This window comes from Oncorhynchus mykiss, chromosome 1, assembly GCF_013265735.2.
Source record: "Oncorhynchus mykiss isolate Arlee chromosome 1, USDA_OmykA_1.1, whole genome shotgun sequence".
Taxonomy (NCBI): Eukaryota; Metazoa; Chordata; class Actinopteri; order Salmoniformes; family Salmonidae; genus Oncorhynchus; species Oncorhynchus mykiss.
This window is the reverse complement of record NC_048565.1, coordinates 65825714-65841833: the sequence shown is the minus strand read 5'-3', so window position 1 is coordinate 65841833 and position 16120 is coordinate 65825714. Positions and strand designations below refer to the sequence as shown.

Genomic DNA, 16120 nt, shown 5'->3' with positions numbered 1-16120 from the left:
GCATTTAGTGTTATTTGACTCCCTGTCAATCATCCATGTATGTTTCCACAAACGTGGAAACTATCTGATTTGATAAATGGTATCTCACTGTGAGATAGTAGAGAAGGAACATTTTTCACAGAGCATGTTATTTTTTACATTGTTATGGAATAGAAATGAAACCACAAAACTATTGAAATATTCCAAATGTAAAAATGTTATGAAATCAGAAGTAAGTGAGGGTGACATTTTGGTAAGGCAAAAGCCACTAACAACGCCATTTCTCTGGACCTCATTAAGGTCAGAGTTTTTTGGGGGTGGGGGGGGAATTGCGAGATGCCGATGCAACTGCTTGCCTATCGATTCGATTATAGGCTTTCTGTGGTGCCAGGGTATGTATAGCTTTGCTTTCGCTAAGGGATAAATGTTTATTTCCTCATGTTAAGCCTTACATTTCATGATGCTATACACAGTGTCACAATGCTGCCATTTTTTCCAATGCTTCTCTCCCAGCTTGGATAGAAAGTTGTTCTGAGAAAAACCCAACTATCTCTCAAAGTCTCACTTCAGAATTAGATGTTGATCAATGTTTCTCAAACGTCACATTTCGAAGTGTTTAAGGTTAAGTTTAGCATTAATGTTGAATGGTTAAGATTAGGGTTAAGTTTAGGCATTAAGTCCAAATGGTTAAGGTAGAGGTCAAGGTTAGGGATAGGCTTAAAACAAAAAAACGCAAAAACAACTTTCTATTTCTGGATTCAAACTTGCAACCTTTGGAATCAGAGGCAGATGCTCACTGTTGCCCCTAGTGGCCAGTTTCCACGTCATCTCCCGACATCCTCAGATAATGATGGACATCAAATACTGACCTGTATCATGGGTGACCTGGCTGGTAAAACCAGTCTATTAGTGCTAAATAAGTCAACCCTAAAAAAAACTAGCTTACTAGGAATTGTTTCATTATGCAGTGTACTAGCTATAGCTATATACCGTATTTAGCTGTTTTTTTATAAACTTTTTAAAAAAATTATAAATCAAATAGCCTAACAATGAGGAAGAAAGTAGTTCGCTTGAGGATAAATTTAGCCACTACCCAGCAGGTTTTGTCTGGCTAATAGCCTATACAAATGGGCTGCAAATACTCATGGCAAATTGTATTAAATCAAATTAAATCCAACTTGAGAGACGCCCCTGGTCTCCTGAAGTCCTCCTTTTTTATGTCCAAATGTTTACACCACGGCCTGTAGGTCTAGGTTGCGGGCCTGACTGTTTTCTGTACCAAGCATTACCAACCCAGACAGTCTTTTCTGAGGCATTGTGCGTTATCTGTCTTTTGCGCTGCACACAATTTATATGTAGTCTTGAATGATGCATGCCAAGATATACCAGAGATAAGAGACTTGATATTGCAGCCACACAACTCAAATGCCAGTTCACCAGCAGCCTATGAACACATTTTTTGCTTGTTCATGCCCTCAAGAACTGTTGTCAGCGAAAGATGATAATCTGTTAGCGTCTGCTGTCCAGTATACAGACAACCTGTCCCCAGAGCTTCCTATACAGTTAATATCTTCTTTAATATGTTGAGGCCAGCAATTAAGGAGAATGTGAGGCTCAATTAAAGATGTTATATAACTGCTGTATTTGATCCCTGATGTTCTTACGCAATCAAGCTGTTTACCATCTTTGTAACTGTCGCTTCTGCGGAGAGATCATTTCCTAAACTCATAAAGAACACCCTAAGAAGCACTAGGCTCTCGGGCTGATGTGCCCTTTTTAACACCTGAGTGTTAGAGCCACACATTGCACTGGCTCCGTCGCAGCCTTGATCACGACATTTGTTCACCGATATCCCCTTGTGCTTTCAATCAGTTAAAAAGGCCCGAGGCACTTTTTCAGTCACATTCCTGCATCCCAAGAAGCAAACACTTAGCTTCCTAGTACGTATGGAAATGAAAAAAGTTTAGGAATTACTTTTTGAAGGGTTACTGTCAAAATTATTTATAATTTTTGTTTATTTTAAATGACATCGATATCAGGCGCATGGACCCCCAGAGCTCTTGGGCCCCACCACCTTGTGGGAGCTGCAGGAGAGTCCAGTATGCCAGTGGCAAAAGCATTGTGCAAAGTGTAAAATGTACCATTAACCTCATCACAATCTGTCAGAATAATTTAATTTGAACTTTTCTACACCAACGTGTGCTATAAAGAGTCAACTATTTATGTATTGCTCAGTTTGCAAAATTCTAGATAAATAATTGCCTCCTTATAAAGCATATTGTTAAAGAAAAGTGTCAAATTAAATCACACTGCCAGGTTTAAAGTATTTTTTGCACTTTGGACTGCTGAAATATTGCTATGACACATTAATGAATCTCTTCTTGGATGCCTACACTACATGACCAAAATGATGTGGACACCTGCTCATCGAACGTCACACCGATCTTGACAAACCATTTCTGTATGGACCTCGCTTTGTGCACAGGTGCATTGTCATGCTGAAACAGGAAAGGGCCTTCCTCAAACTGTTGGCACAAAGTTGGAAGCACAGAAACGTATAGAATGTAATTGTATGCTGTAGTATTAAGATTTCCCTTCATTGGAAATAAGAGGCCTGGCCCAAACCATGAAAAACAGCCCCAGACCATTATTCCTCCTCCACCAAACTTTACAGTTGGCACTATGGGGCAGGTGGGGTTCTCCTGGCATCGGCCAAACCCAGATTCGTCCGTCGGATTGCCAGATGGTGAAGTGTGATTCATCACGCCAGTGAACGCATTTCCACTGCTTCAGAGTCCAATGGCGGCGAGCTTTACAACACTCCAGCCGAAGCTTGGCATTTTGCATGGTGACCTTAGGCTTTTGTACGGCTGCTTGGCCATGGAAACCAATTTTTTGAAGCTCCTGACGAACAGTTCTTGTGCTGACTTTGCTTCCAGAGGCAGTTTGAACTCGGCAGTGAGTGTTGCAACCAAATACAGACTCACGCTGAGCCAATGTCGCTCCTAGACGTTTCCACTTCACAATAACAGCACTTATAGTTGACCAGGGAAGCAGTAGCAGGGCAGACATTTGGCAAACTGAATTGTTGGAAAGGTAGCATTCTATGACGGTGCCACATTGATAGTCACTGAGCTCTTCAATAAGGCCATTCTACTGGCAATGTTTGTCTATGGAGATTGCATGGCTGTGTCCTCAATTTTATACACCTGTCAGCAACAGGTGTGGCTGAAAGAGCCGAATTTGAAAGGGTGTCCACATACTTCGTATATCTGGTATCTAGATCTTTGGAACAGTCAACCTCAGAATTCCACAAAATTTGTTACGTTCCCAAGTTGTTCATTCATTCCCAAAGCCTGTGCATAGACAGGGGTGAAGAGGATCAAAGTCAATTAAATAAAATTACGACGTTTAAATCCCGCTATAGATCATAAGGAAATACGTAGGAGTGAAATGATATCAAAATAACTTGTCTTTCATATGTCACACGTTGTCACGCCTTGACCTCAGTTATCTTTGTTTTCTTTATTATTTGTGTTAGGTCAGGGTGTGACAAGGGTGGTTTGTTTAATTTTTGTATCGTCTAGGGTTTTTTGTATGTCTAGGGGTTTATATGTCTATGGTTGCCTAGATCGGTTCTCAATCAGAGGCAGCTGTTTTTCACTGTCTCTGATTGGGGACCATATTTAGGTAGCCAATATTCATTGGGTATTTTGTGGGTTATTGTCTATGTATAGTTGCCTGTGTCAGCACTCATTATGCATAGCGTCACGTTCGTTTTGTTGTTTTGCATAGTTTGTTTAGTGTTCTTCGTTTATTAAAAGAAGGAATGTATTCTCATCACGCTGCGCCTTGGTCTCCTCCTTACGACGAGCGTGACCCATGTTTGCAAAAGGGGGTTACTGTGGTTTGTATACGACGTGTTAATCTCATGTTATTAACCCACCCCTTGGTGTGTAAGTGAGCCCAAATCATGTTAGGTTGCCTCTGATTACCTGAACGGGTGCACATGCTTCGCTGCTCTTATAACGGATGCGCCGTCCTCTGACCGAGCGAGTGAAGCGAGACGGTGGGTGGTGGTTGGAAGAGCGTGCCTGTTTGAACTGGAAAAGTGTTGCGGTAGCTTTTGATGAAGAAGAACATCAAGACGAAGCAGCTGCTTTATAAGTGGGATGCACTGTTGAGTGTTACATCCTGATGGGTCCGTGCTGACCGTACGGAGATTGTGACAGTCCCTTGAGAAGGCAAGAACAAGATGTATGTCAGGAGAAGTGCAGTATTATCATAAGGGGACATATATTTGGAGTACAGAGGAGGAATGGATGGCGAAAAGAGAGGCAGAGGAGGTCTAAGAGAGAGGGAGGAAGAGGGTGAGCTTGAGTCGGTTAAAAACCGCGGGAAAAAGGGAGATGGTTTGTTAAAGAGGAATGATAGAAAGTGTAAGCTGAGTGAGATGAAGACAAGAGGAGAAATGGAAGTGTATGAGGGCAAAGTATCGGTATGAAGTGTGATGAAGTTCTCGAGCCAGAGGCTTGTACCAAGGGGCAGGATAAAGATGCGTCTGTGACAGTAGGAGTGATGTTTTTGGAAAAGGTGGACTCTTGCCTTTTGGCTGATCCATTTGTGGTTTCAGGGTGGGTGAAAACAGAGTTGGGTGCTGTGGAATCGGGGAGGGTAACCAGAAGTGGTCTTGTAATAATTGTTCGTGTTTCTGCTGGTCAGAGGGACTCCGCATTTAATAAATTGGGGCAAGAAATGTGAATTGTCTTGCTCTCAAGAAAAGGGCGCCATTGAAAGGAGTGATTACTGGGGTCGCTATAAATGTAGAAGTTGAGCAACTGGAGGGGAAGATTCCTGGGATGTGTGATGCTCATTGTTCGGTGCGACGCAGATAGGGTGGCGTGAGTGGTGAAACAAGAGTCGTTGTCTGCTCTTTTGAGTTCTGATGTTTGGGCATGGTGTAAAAGAACCAGTGACAAAACAAACACAGATGAGAAGTAGACTAATAGAAACAGATGGAAAGAAGCAGATTGCGCCACGTTTACTCCACATGTCGCAACACCATACTCACTGGGAGTTTGACACGGCCCATCGATTCCTGGGCCTCTGGTGAGCTTGTCCAGATCTCGATTGTTTGCTGAAGTGTGGAAGAGATACGTAATTAATGAAAAAGCCAAGAATTGCTGTGGTAGCCTACCTGTAGCAGGTGGTAGAATTTGTGTGTGCGTGTTCATTGACTAGCGGAGTGAGTGAGCACTGGAGTAAGTGTGGGTTTTAGACATAGTTATTTGTTTATTTGTTGCGCATTTTGTGGCACCCTTACTGTTTTTGATTTGGTTTAGTCCTTGGGCATATTGTAAAAAATATATTATTTTTTCTGGCGATTTAATAGACTGAATTAGTCAGGATTCAGACACTATACTGTTACCAGTTTTCTGTCTTTCATTTCTTATAAGAATGTTGTGAGTGGCCTTGAAGCGAGCCCTGGAACGATCGCCACACCCATTCCTCAAATGCGCTACTGCTAATCTGTTTTTTGGTTGAAATCTGATTAAATAACTGACCAGTTATTTAAATGCTACTTAATTAATAGAAACACATCTATATAAACATGTGCATAGTGTTTGTGGGCGGTGCACCCATTACATATAAAACATGTGAACCATTACAACTATTAATGTTGGAGTAATGTTCTTTTTCAGCAGGGTTTGCATGATTGAGTTGAGCACACTTGACAAACAGCTGGCAGAGCTCACCAAAGCAGGGTCAGGGTCTTGTGGCATTTTGTACCCAGTCAACACACTGGGCTCAGGCCTATTCCGTTTGAGACCCTGGGGATTTGGCCTGGACTGTGACTCAGGGTGGGCTTCATGCAGGCCGAGCTCTTCCCAAATCCGGCAGAATCATAATACCATGGGCTCCGGCTAATGGTACTCGGGCCGAGTCCACTTCAGCTTATCCGGGCCGGTGAACTTTTTCAGGAGTAGGGACATTTTGAGGTTTTCATTCGGCAGGTGATGAAATGGCAATTTCTTTTAAACAAATAAATATGATATATTTCACCTCCAAGTCAATGAATTTGCTAGTTCATTAAAAGCTCCAATTTGTGGTAGTCTCTGTGGTCCTATAGCTATCAGGTATGGTCCCTAATTTAGAGAATATTCAATGCTATAAATGCTTGTGTTTTCACTACAGGCTATGGCAGTGTGTTTTTCGTAGTTTTGTCCACCCAATTGAAAAGTGCACATTCACTTTCATAACATTCATTCTAGGCTACCAGCATGTTAGATAAACATGCACAAGAATACAGGATACCTTTACAAAATGCAGTAAAACTGCAGTATAATGGTTTAATTAATGATATCTGGATTGCTTGCACTGTTGGCTTCTAATGGCAATCCTTTGTCTGTTAGCGAATTGCAATGTTAATTGTGCTGCACATTTCCTTCTGTTCCACTAAATACTGTTTTGATGTTATATTATCACTAATTGTATCAAGTAACACAGGTCTGTCATTTATTTCAATATCCTACTACAATCCACCAATTTTATCGCATTTATTTACATAAATAAATAGTACAATTATTGCACCTCAATTTGACCCTGAAAATATGGCACTTGTTCCTTAAAGCCTTTAAGCAATTAACATAATGCATGCAGTAATTATATTTACATTTCAGTAGCTAAATAAGGAGGTAGAGTTGTTGCTCTCATTGGTGACTTCTGTAACCGTAAAAGCCTTGGTTTCATGCATGTTAACATTAGAAGCCTACTCCCTAAGTTTGCTTTATTCACTGCTTTAGCACATTCCGCCAACCCGAATGTCTTAGCTGTGTCTAAATCCTGGCTTCTACTTCTAAAAATTCACCTTTCCAGAAACAAGTCTCTCACCGTTGCTGCTTGCTATAGACCAGCCTCTGCCCCCAGCTGTGCTCTGGACACCATATGTGAATTGATAGCCCCCATCTAACTTCTGAGCTCGTGCTGCTAGGTGACCTAAACTGGGACATGCTTAACATCCCGGCCATCCTACAATCAAAGCTTGATGCCCTCAATCTCACACAAATGATCAATGAACCTACCAGGTACAACCCCAAAGCCGTAAACACGGGCACCCTCATTGATATCATTCTAACTAACACGCCCTCCAAATACACCTCTGCTGTTTTCAACCAAGATCTCAGCAATCACTGCCTCATTGACTGCATCTGTAATGGGTCTGCGGTCAAACGACCACCCCTCATCACTGTCAAACGCTCCCTAAAACACTTCAGCGAACAGGCCTTTCTAATTGACCTGGCCGGGGTATCCTGGAATGACATTGACATGCTCCCGTCAATAGAGGATGCCTGGTAATTCTTTAAAAGTGCCTTCCTCACCATCTTAAATAAGCATGCTCCATTCAAATTTTTTTTAACCAGGAATAGATATAGCCCTTGGTTCACTCCAGACCTGTCTGCCCTTGACCAGCACAAAAACATCCTGTGGGGTTCTGCATTAGCATCGTGATATGCAACTTTTCAGGGAAGTTAGGAACCAATATACACAGGCAGTTAGGAAAGCTAAGGCTAGCTTTTTCAAACAGAAATTTGCATTCTGTAGTACAAACTCCAAAATGTTCTGGGACACTGTAAAGTCCATGGAGAATAAGAGCACCTCCTCCCAGCTGCCCACTGCACTGAGGCTAGGAAACACTGTCACCACCGATAAATCCACTATAATTGAGAATTTCAAAAAGCATTTTTTTACGGCTGTCCATGCTTTCCACCTGGCTTCCCCTACCCCGGTCAACAGCCCTGCGCTCCCCACAGCAAATCCAGATAGCTGAAAGAGCTGCAAAATCTGGACCCCTACAAATCAGCCGGGCTAGACAATCTGGACCCTGTCTTTCTAAAATGATCTGCCGAAATTGTTGCAACCCCTATTACTAGCCTGTTCAACCTCTCTTTCATATCGTCTGAGATTCCCATAGATTGGAAAGCTGCCGCGGTCATCCCCCTCTTCAAAGGGGGAGACACTCTAGACCCTAACTGCTACAGACCAATATCTATTCTACCCTGCCTTTCTAAGGTCTTGAAAGCCAAGTTAACAAACAGATTACCGACCATTTCAAATCTCACCATACCTTCTCCGCTATGCAATCTGGTTTCAGAGCTGGTCATGGGTGTATCTCAGCCACACTCAAGGTCCTAAACGATATCATAACCGACATCGATAAGAGACATTACTGTGCAGCCGTTTTCATCGACCTGTCTAAGGCTTTCGACTCTGTCAATCACAACATTCTCAATGGCAGACTCAACAGCCTTGGTTTCTCAAATGATTGCCACGCTTGGTTCACCTACTACTTCTCCGATAGAGTTCAGTATGTCAAATCAGAGGGCCTGTTGTCCGGACCTCTGGCAGTCTCTATGGAGGTGCCACAGGGTTCAATTCACGGGCCGAATCTCTTCTCTGCATACATCAATGATGTCGCTCTCGCTGCTGGTGATTCTTTGATCCACCTCTACGCAGTTGACACCATTCTGTATATCTCTGGCCCTTCCTTGGACACTATGTTAAATAACCTCCAGATGAGCTTCAATGCCATACAACTCTCCTTCCGTGGCCTCCAACTGCTCTTAAATGCAAGTAAAACTAAATGCATGCTCTTCAACCGTTCGCTGCCTGCACCTGCCCGCCCGTCCAGCATCACAACTCTGGACGGTTCTGACTTAGAATATGTGGACAACTACAAATACCTAGGTGTCTGGTTAGACTGTAAACTCTCCTTCCAGGCTCACATTAAACATCTCGAATCCAAAATTAAATCTAGAATCGGCTTCCGATTTCGCAACAAAGCATCTTTCACTCATGCTGCCAAACATACCCTCGTAAAACTGACCATCCTACCGATCCTCGACATCGGCGATGTCATTTACAAAATAGCCTCCAACACTTTACTCAACAAATTGGATGCAGTCTATCACAGTGCCATCGATTTTGTCACCAAAGCCCCATATACTACACACCACTGCGACCTGTATGCTCTCGTTGGCTGGCCCTCGATTCATACTCGTCGCCAAACCCACTGGCTCCAGGTCATCTACAAGTCTCTGCTAGGTAAAGCCCTGCCTTATCTCAGCTCACTGGTCACCATAGCAGCATCCACCCGTATCACGCGCTCCAGCAAGTATATCTCACTGGTTACCCCCAAAGCCAATTCTTCCTTTGGCCACCTCTCCTTCCAGTTCTCTGCTGCTAATGACTGGAACAAACTGCAAAAATCTCTGAAGCTGGAGACTCTTACCTCCCTCACTAGCTTTAAGCACCAGCTGTCAGAGCAGCTCACAGATCACTGCACCTCTACATAACTCATCTGTAAATAGCCCATCCAACCTACCTCATCCCCATACTGTATGTATTTTTTCAAATCTTGCTCCTTTGCACCCCAGTGTCTCTACTTGCACACTCATCTTCTGCACACCCTACCATTCCAGTCTTTAAATTGCTATATTGCAATTATTTCGCCACCATTGCCTATTTATTGCCTTAACTCTCTTATCCTACCTCATTTGCACATGATGTTTCTAGATTTTTCTACTGTATTGTTGATTGTATGTTTGTTTATTCCATGTGTAACTATGTGTTGTTGTATGTGGCGAACTGCTTTGCTTTATCTTGGCCAGGTCGCAGTTGCAAATGAGAACTTGTTCTCAACTAACCTACCTGGTTAAATAAAGGTGAAATAAAAAAAAGGTAGGCATATCAGTTCCAGCTAAAGCGATTAAATATGTTTTGTTTCACTACCCCGTACAGTAGGTGGCGGCAGTAAACCAATAGATGTAGTCTGCCATAAAACCTTACAGAAGCAGAAGTTCCTGCTAAAACTTGAATTGGAATCTGTGCCTCATGCACAGCTATAGATCTCTGCGCTCAGGCAGCCTGCTCAAGAGCATCTGGCAACATTCCATATGAAAGTTGTATGGGGTTATAATGATACCCAGCAGTTTCAATTTAGCTAGCTATCTAGCTAATGTTAATGGCAATCATATAAACTATCAATCAGATTGTTAACTAGCAAATACAGTGGGGCAAAAAAGTATTTAGTCAGCCACCAATTGTGCAAGTTCTCCCACTTAAAAAGATGAGAGGCCTGTAATTTTCATCATAGGTACACTTCAACTATGACAGACAAAATGAGAAAAGAAATTCCAGAAAATCACATTGTAGGATTTTTTTATGAATTTATTTGCAAATTATGGTGGAAAATAAGTATTTGGTCACTTACAAACAAGCAAGATTTCTGGCTCTCACAGACCTGTAACTTCTTCTTTAAGAGGCTCCTCTGTCCTCCACTCGTTACTTGTATTAATGGCACCTGTTTGAACTTGTAATCAGTATAAAAGACACCTGTCCACAACCTCAAACAGTCACACTCCAAACTCCACTATGGCCAAGACCAAAGAGCTGTCAAAGGACACCAGAAACAAAATTCCAAACCTGCACCAGGCTGGGAAGACTGAATCTGCAATAGGTAAGCAGCTTGGTTTGAATAAATCAACTGTGGGAGCAATTATTAGGAAATGGAAGACATACAAGACCACTGATAATCTCCCTCGGTCTGGGGCACCACGCAAGATCTCACCCCGTGGGGTCAAAATTATCACAAGAACGGTGAGCAGAACCACACGGGGGGACCTAGTGAATGACCTGCAGAGAGCTGGGACCAAAGTAACAAAGCCTACCATCAGTAACACACTATGCCGCCAGGGACTCAAATCCTGCAGTGCCAGACGTGTCCAGGCCCGTCTGAAGTTTGCTAGAGAGCATTTGGATGATCCAGAAGAAGATTGGGAGAATGTCATATGGTCAGATGAAACCAAAATATAACTTTTTGGTAAAAACTCAACTCGTCGTGTTTGGAGGACAAAGAATGCTGAGTTGCATCCAAAGAACACCATATCTAATGTGAAGCATGGGGGTGGAAACATCATGCTTTGGGGCTGTTTTTCTGCAAAGGGACCAGGACGACTGATCCGTGTAAAGGAAAGAATGAATGGGGCCATGTATCGTGAGATTTTGAGTGAAAACCTCCTTCCATCAGCAAGGTCATTGAAGATGAAACGTGGCTGGGTCTTTTAGCATGACAATGATCCCAAACACACCGCCCAGGCAACGAAGGAGTGGCTTCGTAAGAAGCATTTCAAGGTCCTGGAGTGGCCTAGGCAGTCTCCAGATCTCAACCACATAGAAAATCTTTACAGGGAGTTGAAAGTCTGTGTTGCCCAGCAACAGCCACAAAACATCACTGTTCTAGAGGAGATCTGCATGGAGGAATGGGCCAAAATCCCAGCAACAGTGTGTGAAAACCTTGTGAAGACTTACAGAAAATGTTTGACCTCTGTCATTGCCAACAAAGGGTATATAACAAAGTTTTGAGATGTTATTGACCAAATACTTATTTTCCACCATAATTTGCAAATAAATTCATTAAAAATCGTACAATGTGATTTTCTGGATTTTTTTTCTCATTTTGTCTGTGTCACGAACCGGCTCAAAGCCCGTAACAAAAGGGAGACAACGTGGAGATAAGGAGTAACAAAATATATATTTATTAACTAAAGCAACTAAGGAAAATATACAATGGTGTGTGTAATCAGTAGTGTAAGTGAGTGTTTTGCATGCATGAATGTGATAATGCAGGGTTTTGAAAGGTGCTAAAGCAAACAACCAAGAAACACAACAAAAAAAAACTATCAAAGTGTCTGCATGGAGAGAGTCTCCTCCATGAATGTGGAAGAGGTCTTTTCATCCTGGGTCACACCTGGCCCAGGTTTTTCCCATGTAGCTGACGACCCTCCCAACTCCGCCCACCGGCATCCTAATAAGGAAACAAGAACAAAGACAGAATACGGCAGACAGAGTGGGAGGGTCGTCACATCTGTCATAGTTGAAGTATACCTATGATGGAAATTACAGGCCTCTCTCATCTTTTTAAGTGGGAGAACCAACACAATTGGTGGCTGACTAAATACTTTTTTGTCCCACTGTATATAGCAATCAAAGATAATATTTCAAAAATCTCTCAAATGAATACTAAACAACCATTCAAACTGCGTTAGCTCGGATTTACAATATAAAATATAAATATAAAGACTGGTATTTCACTTACCAGTCTAAAGTAGCTTCCCCTCCTTTAGCTGTTGTCTAAACTATATTCACTGAGTCAGTGACACTTTCCCGGTAGATTTCTGTTAGAATATCATCCAAAATCTGTATACCTGGACTTTGATTTAGCTTTTCCAGAATTAGTAGCCATTTATGTTCAAAACGGGTTTCACACAACGGGTTCCCACCTACTCACGTAAAGCACAGGTCATTGGCTATCTAGCTAGCTTGGTTTCAAAACGATCGTTTGGACAAAGATACAGTCAATCAAGTGAACACCGCCATGTCATCGGCGCGCAATGACACATCATATCTTCCTGGCTATAATGGGCTTTCCAGTGGATATACTAAATGAAGAATGATATAGCAAAGGCTGGTTACTTTTTAGAGTGTCTGAGGAATAAATACAAACTTAATTTGACTGGTTGAAACAACGTTTAGCATTCGATTTGCACAGATTTTTCTTTGCAAGTTCAACTTGTGGAAATACAAAATTCGTGCATACTAAATGGACGTTTTTAGGATATGAAAAAGGATTTTTATCAAACCACACTACATTTTTATCTCTGGGTCCCTTAGGATGACAAATCAGAGCAAGATTTCAGAATGTAATTAAATGATTTACCTTCAGACGTGAATGTATCAAACCTGTCACTGTGATACAAGTGTTTTGTTGTGCACTCAAACAACAGCATGTTATTTTTGCGATGTACTAACTACTGTAAATTGGACAATGCAATTACATTAACCAAAATTGAAGCATTATGCCCATATAAGACACTTCTATGTACCAAATTTTTGTTTTGGTTTAAAACAATATTTTAGTCACATTATGCATATTGAGCAACAACTGTCCAGTTCAGGGGACACCGATCCATAGCAACATTATTATACATCTGAACTTATTTAGGCTTGCCACAACAAAGGGGTTGAATACTTATTGACTCAAGACATTTCAGCGTTGCGTTTTTTATTCATTTGTACAAAAAAAATAACAAAAATAAAACAATCCCAGTGACATAAAAAATGTAAATTGCTTTAACACAAAATGTGGAAAAAGTCAAGTGGTGGGAATACTTTCTGAAGGCAATGTATAGCATAATAAGCAACTAATTCTAAAACACTGATAAATATTAAAATGTAATCAATTAAAAATTGCATGACCCTCCCCTGGACTTGATTTAGAAAATACTAAATCCTCCTCGACTGAAATAGAAAGCATGTCCCTCCCCCATTCTCCTCCTGGTCCCCGTTCTGTACATTTTGAAACATCCCTTACATCTGGTTAAAATGGTGTATTTGATAGACATGACTAAATCAAGACAAAAACATGTCACTCTACATCATTCGGCTCTAAAAAATAACCATTCAGTAGAATGAAGGCTTTCTTTTTCCTGTCTTTGTTTCACATACATATACACACATACACACGTACTCAGTCCTTTCAAGTATGTATCCCACATAGCTACAGAATCGGATCGGATCCTCGAGCTGACAAGGTAAAAATCTGCCGTTCTGCCCCTGAACAAGGCAGGCCTCGCTCTTCACCCATCGCTGGTCATGCTTCCCCGTCGACTCAGCCTCATCTCCACCAGGCCCAGCTTATTGATGGAGCTCTTGAGGGAGTTTCGGAACATGGAACTGGAAAAACAGTAGATGACTGGGTCCAGAGCACTGTTAAGGTAGGTAAATCCAATGGACAGGCTGAAGAGCTGCGCAGCCATGTTGTAAGACACACAGTCCCTGGGTCTGACCTTCTTGATATAGACCGTACTCAGGCCTGTGGCGATGCCGGGAAAGAAACACAGCACAAACACAGCCACGATCAGCCCAACCACCCGGATGGCCCGCCGAACCTTCTGCTCCTTGTCCAGTTGCCGTTGGCGTAAGATGCAGGCAATCCTGGCTGAGCAGAAGAACAAGAGCAGCAGGGGCAGGAAGAACTCTCCGACGAACACCATGTTGTGTATCTTGATTGCCAGGGGAGTCACAGTGTAGGAGCTGAAGCTGCGACACAGGGACATGTTGCCATCCTGCCCGAGGAGGTTGGTGGTCAGCAGGGGGAGCCGCAAGGAGATCACCACTGCCCAGATGCCCCCCGCCACCCATCCTGCCTGGGTAGATGTCATGTGGTTGACACGGTGGTGTGGGTGGACCACCTTGAAGTAGCGGTCGAAGGCCACGGTAGTCATGAACGCGATGCTAGCCGAGCGGTTGACAGCGAGCATGAAGAGGTTGATCCGGCACCAGGCTTCGCCAAACACCCAGTGTTCCCCACGGAACAGGTTGTCAATGCGGAAGGGCAGGCAGATGAGCAGTAGGAAGTCAGCCAGGACCAAGTTAAAGAGGAACAGGGTGTTGGCCCTCCAAGTCTTCAGACGGCAGGTGAAGATCCACAGGGCCATTACGTTGCCTGGCAAGCCCACTAGGAGCTCTATAATCAGGACAGGAGGCAGTATGTCAGCCACCAGATTCTGAGTGGCCAGGCAGTGGAAGGGCTGGTTCAGTCTTCCGGTAGAGTTACTGTGCACTACTGTTGCTTCATCAACCATCGTTAGATTGAGTATGTTTTTGCTTCCAGGAAACCTCAATGTTGGTGTTTTTCACACAATCTGCCTCTTTTTCTTCCTCTTTTCAGAGCATCTCAGAGGATATCTGCACAAACAAGGCAAATGTGAGAAAATAACGTCAAATTTGCCAGGGTTATTTATTCAAGACAGATGAAGAGCTGTTTTCTACTAATAGTCTGTAAATAAATTCATTAAAAATCCTACAATGTGATTTTCTGGATTTTGTTTTCTCATTTTGTCTGTCATAGTTGAAGTGTACCTATGATGAAAATTACAGGCCGCTCTCATATTTTTAAGTGGGAGAACTTGCACAATTGGTGGCTGACTAAATACTTTTTTGCCCCACTGTATATATAGATAAGATAACTTTTCGCATATTCACTACTCACCAGTTGAGCGTTTGGGGTCAATGACTGCATTTGGGGTTGAAGAGCAGTTTAGAATCCTGTAGATGACTTTGAATGTCCTCAACAGATCTCCTCTCTTGTGTGTTTCCACTGTTCCGGATTTTCTGTTTTTTTTTTTAGAGAGGCGTCTTGACATACACTTTAAGACTGACTTCCTCTGAGGGCTTGCCAGAGCCAACATGACATCACAAGTGTGATCTCTGAGCTAATTCAGGGAGTTTGCAATCACAACCAAACCCTAATTTGAGTGTCATCTGGTTCAGCCATGTCTGCATATACAGTGCCTTCAGAAAGTATTCACACCCCTTGACTTATTCCACATTTTGTTGTTTTACAGTCTGAATTCAAAATGGATTCAATCAATTTGTTTTCTCACCCATCTACACACACTACCCCATAATGGAAAAGGGAAAACAGCTTTGTTAAAATGTTTGCTAATTCATTACAATTAAACAGAAATACCTTATTTACATAATTATTAACACCCCTTTGCTATGACACTCCAAATTGAGCTCAGGTGCGTCCATTTTCCTTTGATCATCCTTGAGATGTCACTCCAACTTGATTGGAGTCCACCTGTGGCCAACTAAATTGTTTGGACATGATTTAAAAAGAAACACACCTGTCTATATAAGTCCCACAGTTGACATCACATGTCAGAGCAGAAACTATACCATGAAGTCCAAGGAATTGTCCGTAGATCTCAGAGATAGGATTGTGATGAGGCGTATATCTGGGGAAGGGTATAAAACCATTTCTAGAGTGTTGAAAGATTCAAAAAGCACAGAGGTCTTGAAAAGATATGGAACTACCTAGACTCTGCCTAGAGCTTACCATCCTATCAAATTGAACAACCGAGCAAGAAGGACCTTGGTCAAGGAAGTGACCAAGAACCCAATTACCACTCTGACAGAACTACAGAGTTCCTTGGCTGAGATGGGAGAACCTGCCAGAAGGACAGCAGTCTCAACAGCACCTCACCAATCTGGGCTTTATGGGAGTGTGGCCAGTCGG

At 42.5% G+C, this 16120-nt stretch overlaps 1 protein-coding gene across 1 annotated transcript; it reads right to left on the bottom strand.

The window, feature by feature from the left end:
- Nucleotides 1-13090: 13090 nt before the first annotated feature.
- Nucleotides 13091-15487, bottom strand: hcar1-3 (hydroxycarboxylic acid receptor 1-3). Its single transcript, XM_021608290.2, has 2 exons — nt 15089-15487; nt 13091-14784 (listed from the first exon to the last, which is right to left on the bottom strand). Exon 2 carries the CDS (start codon nt 14679-14681, stop codon nt 13674-13676), a length of 1008 nt encoding a protein of 335 aa, XP_021463965.2. The 5' UTR covers nt 14682-14784; nt 15089-15487; the 3' UTR covers nt 13091-13673.
- Nucleotides 15488-16120: the final 633 nt, after the last annotated feature.

Excerpts from the sequence above, each read along its gene's own strand:
- hcar1-3 (XM_021608290.2), bottom strand. The coding sequence starts at position 14,681 with ATGGTTGATGAAGCAACAGTAGTGCACAGTAACTCTACCGGAAGACTG.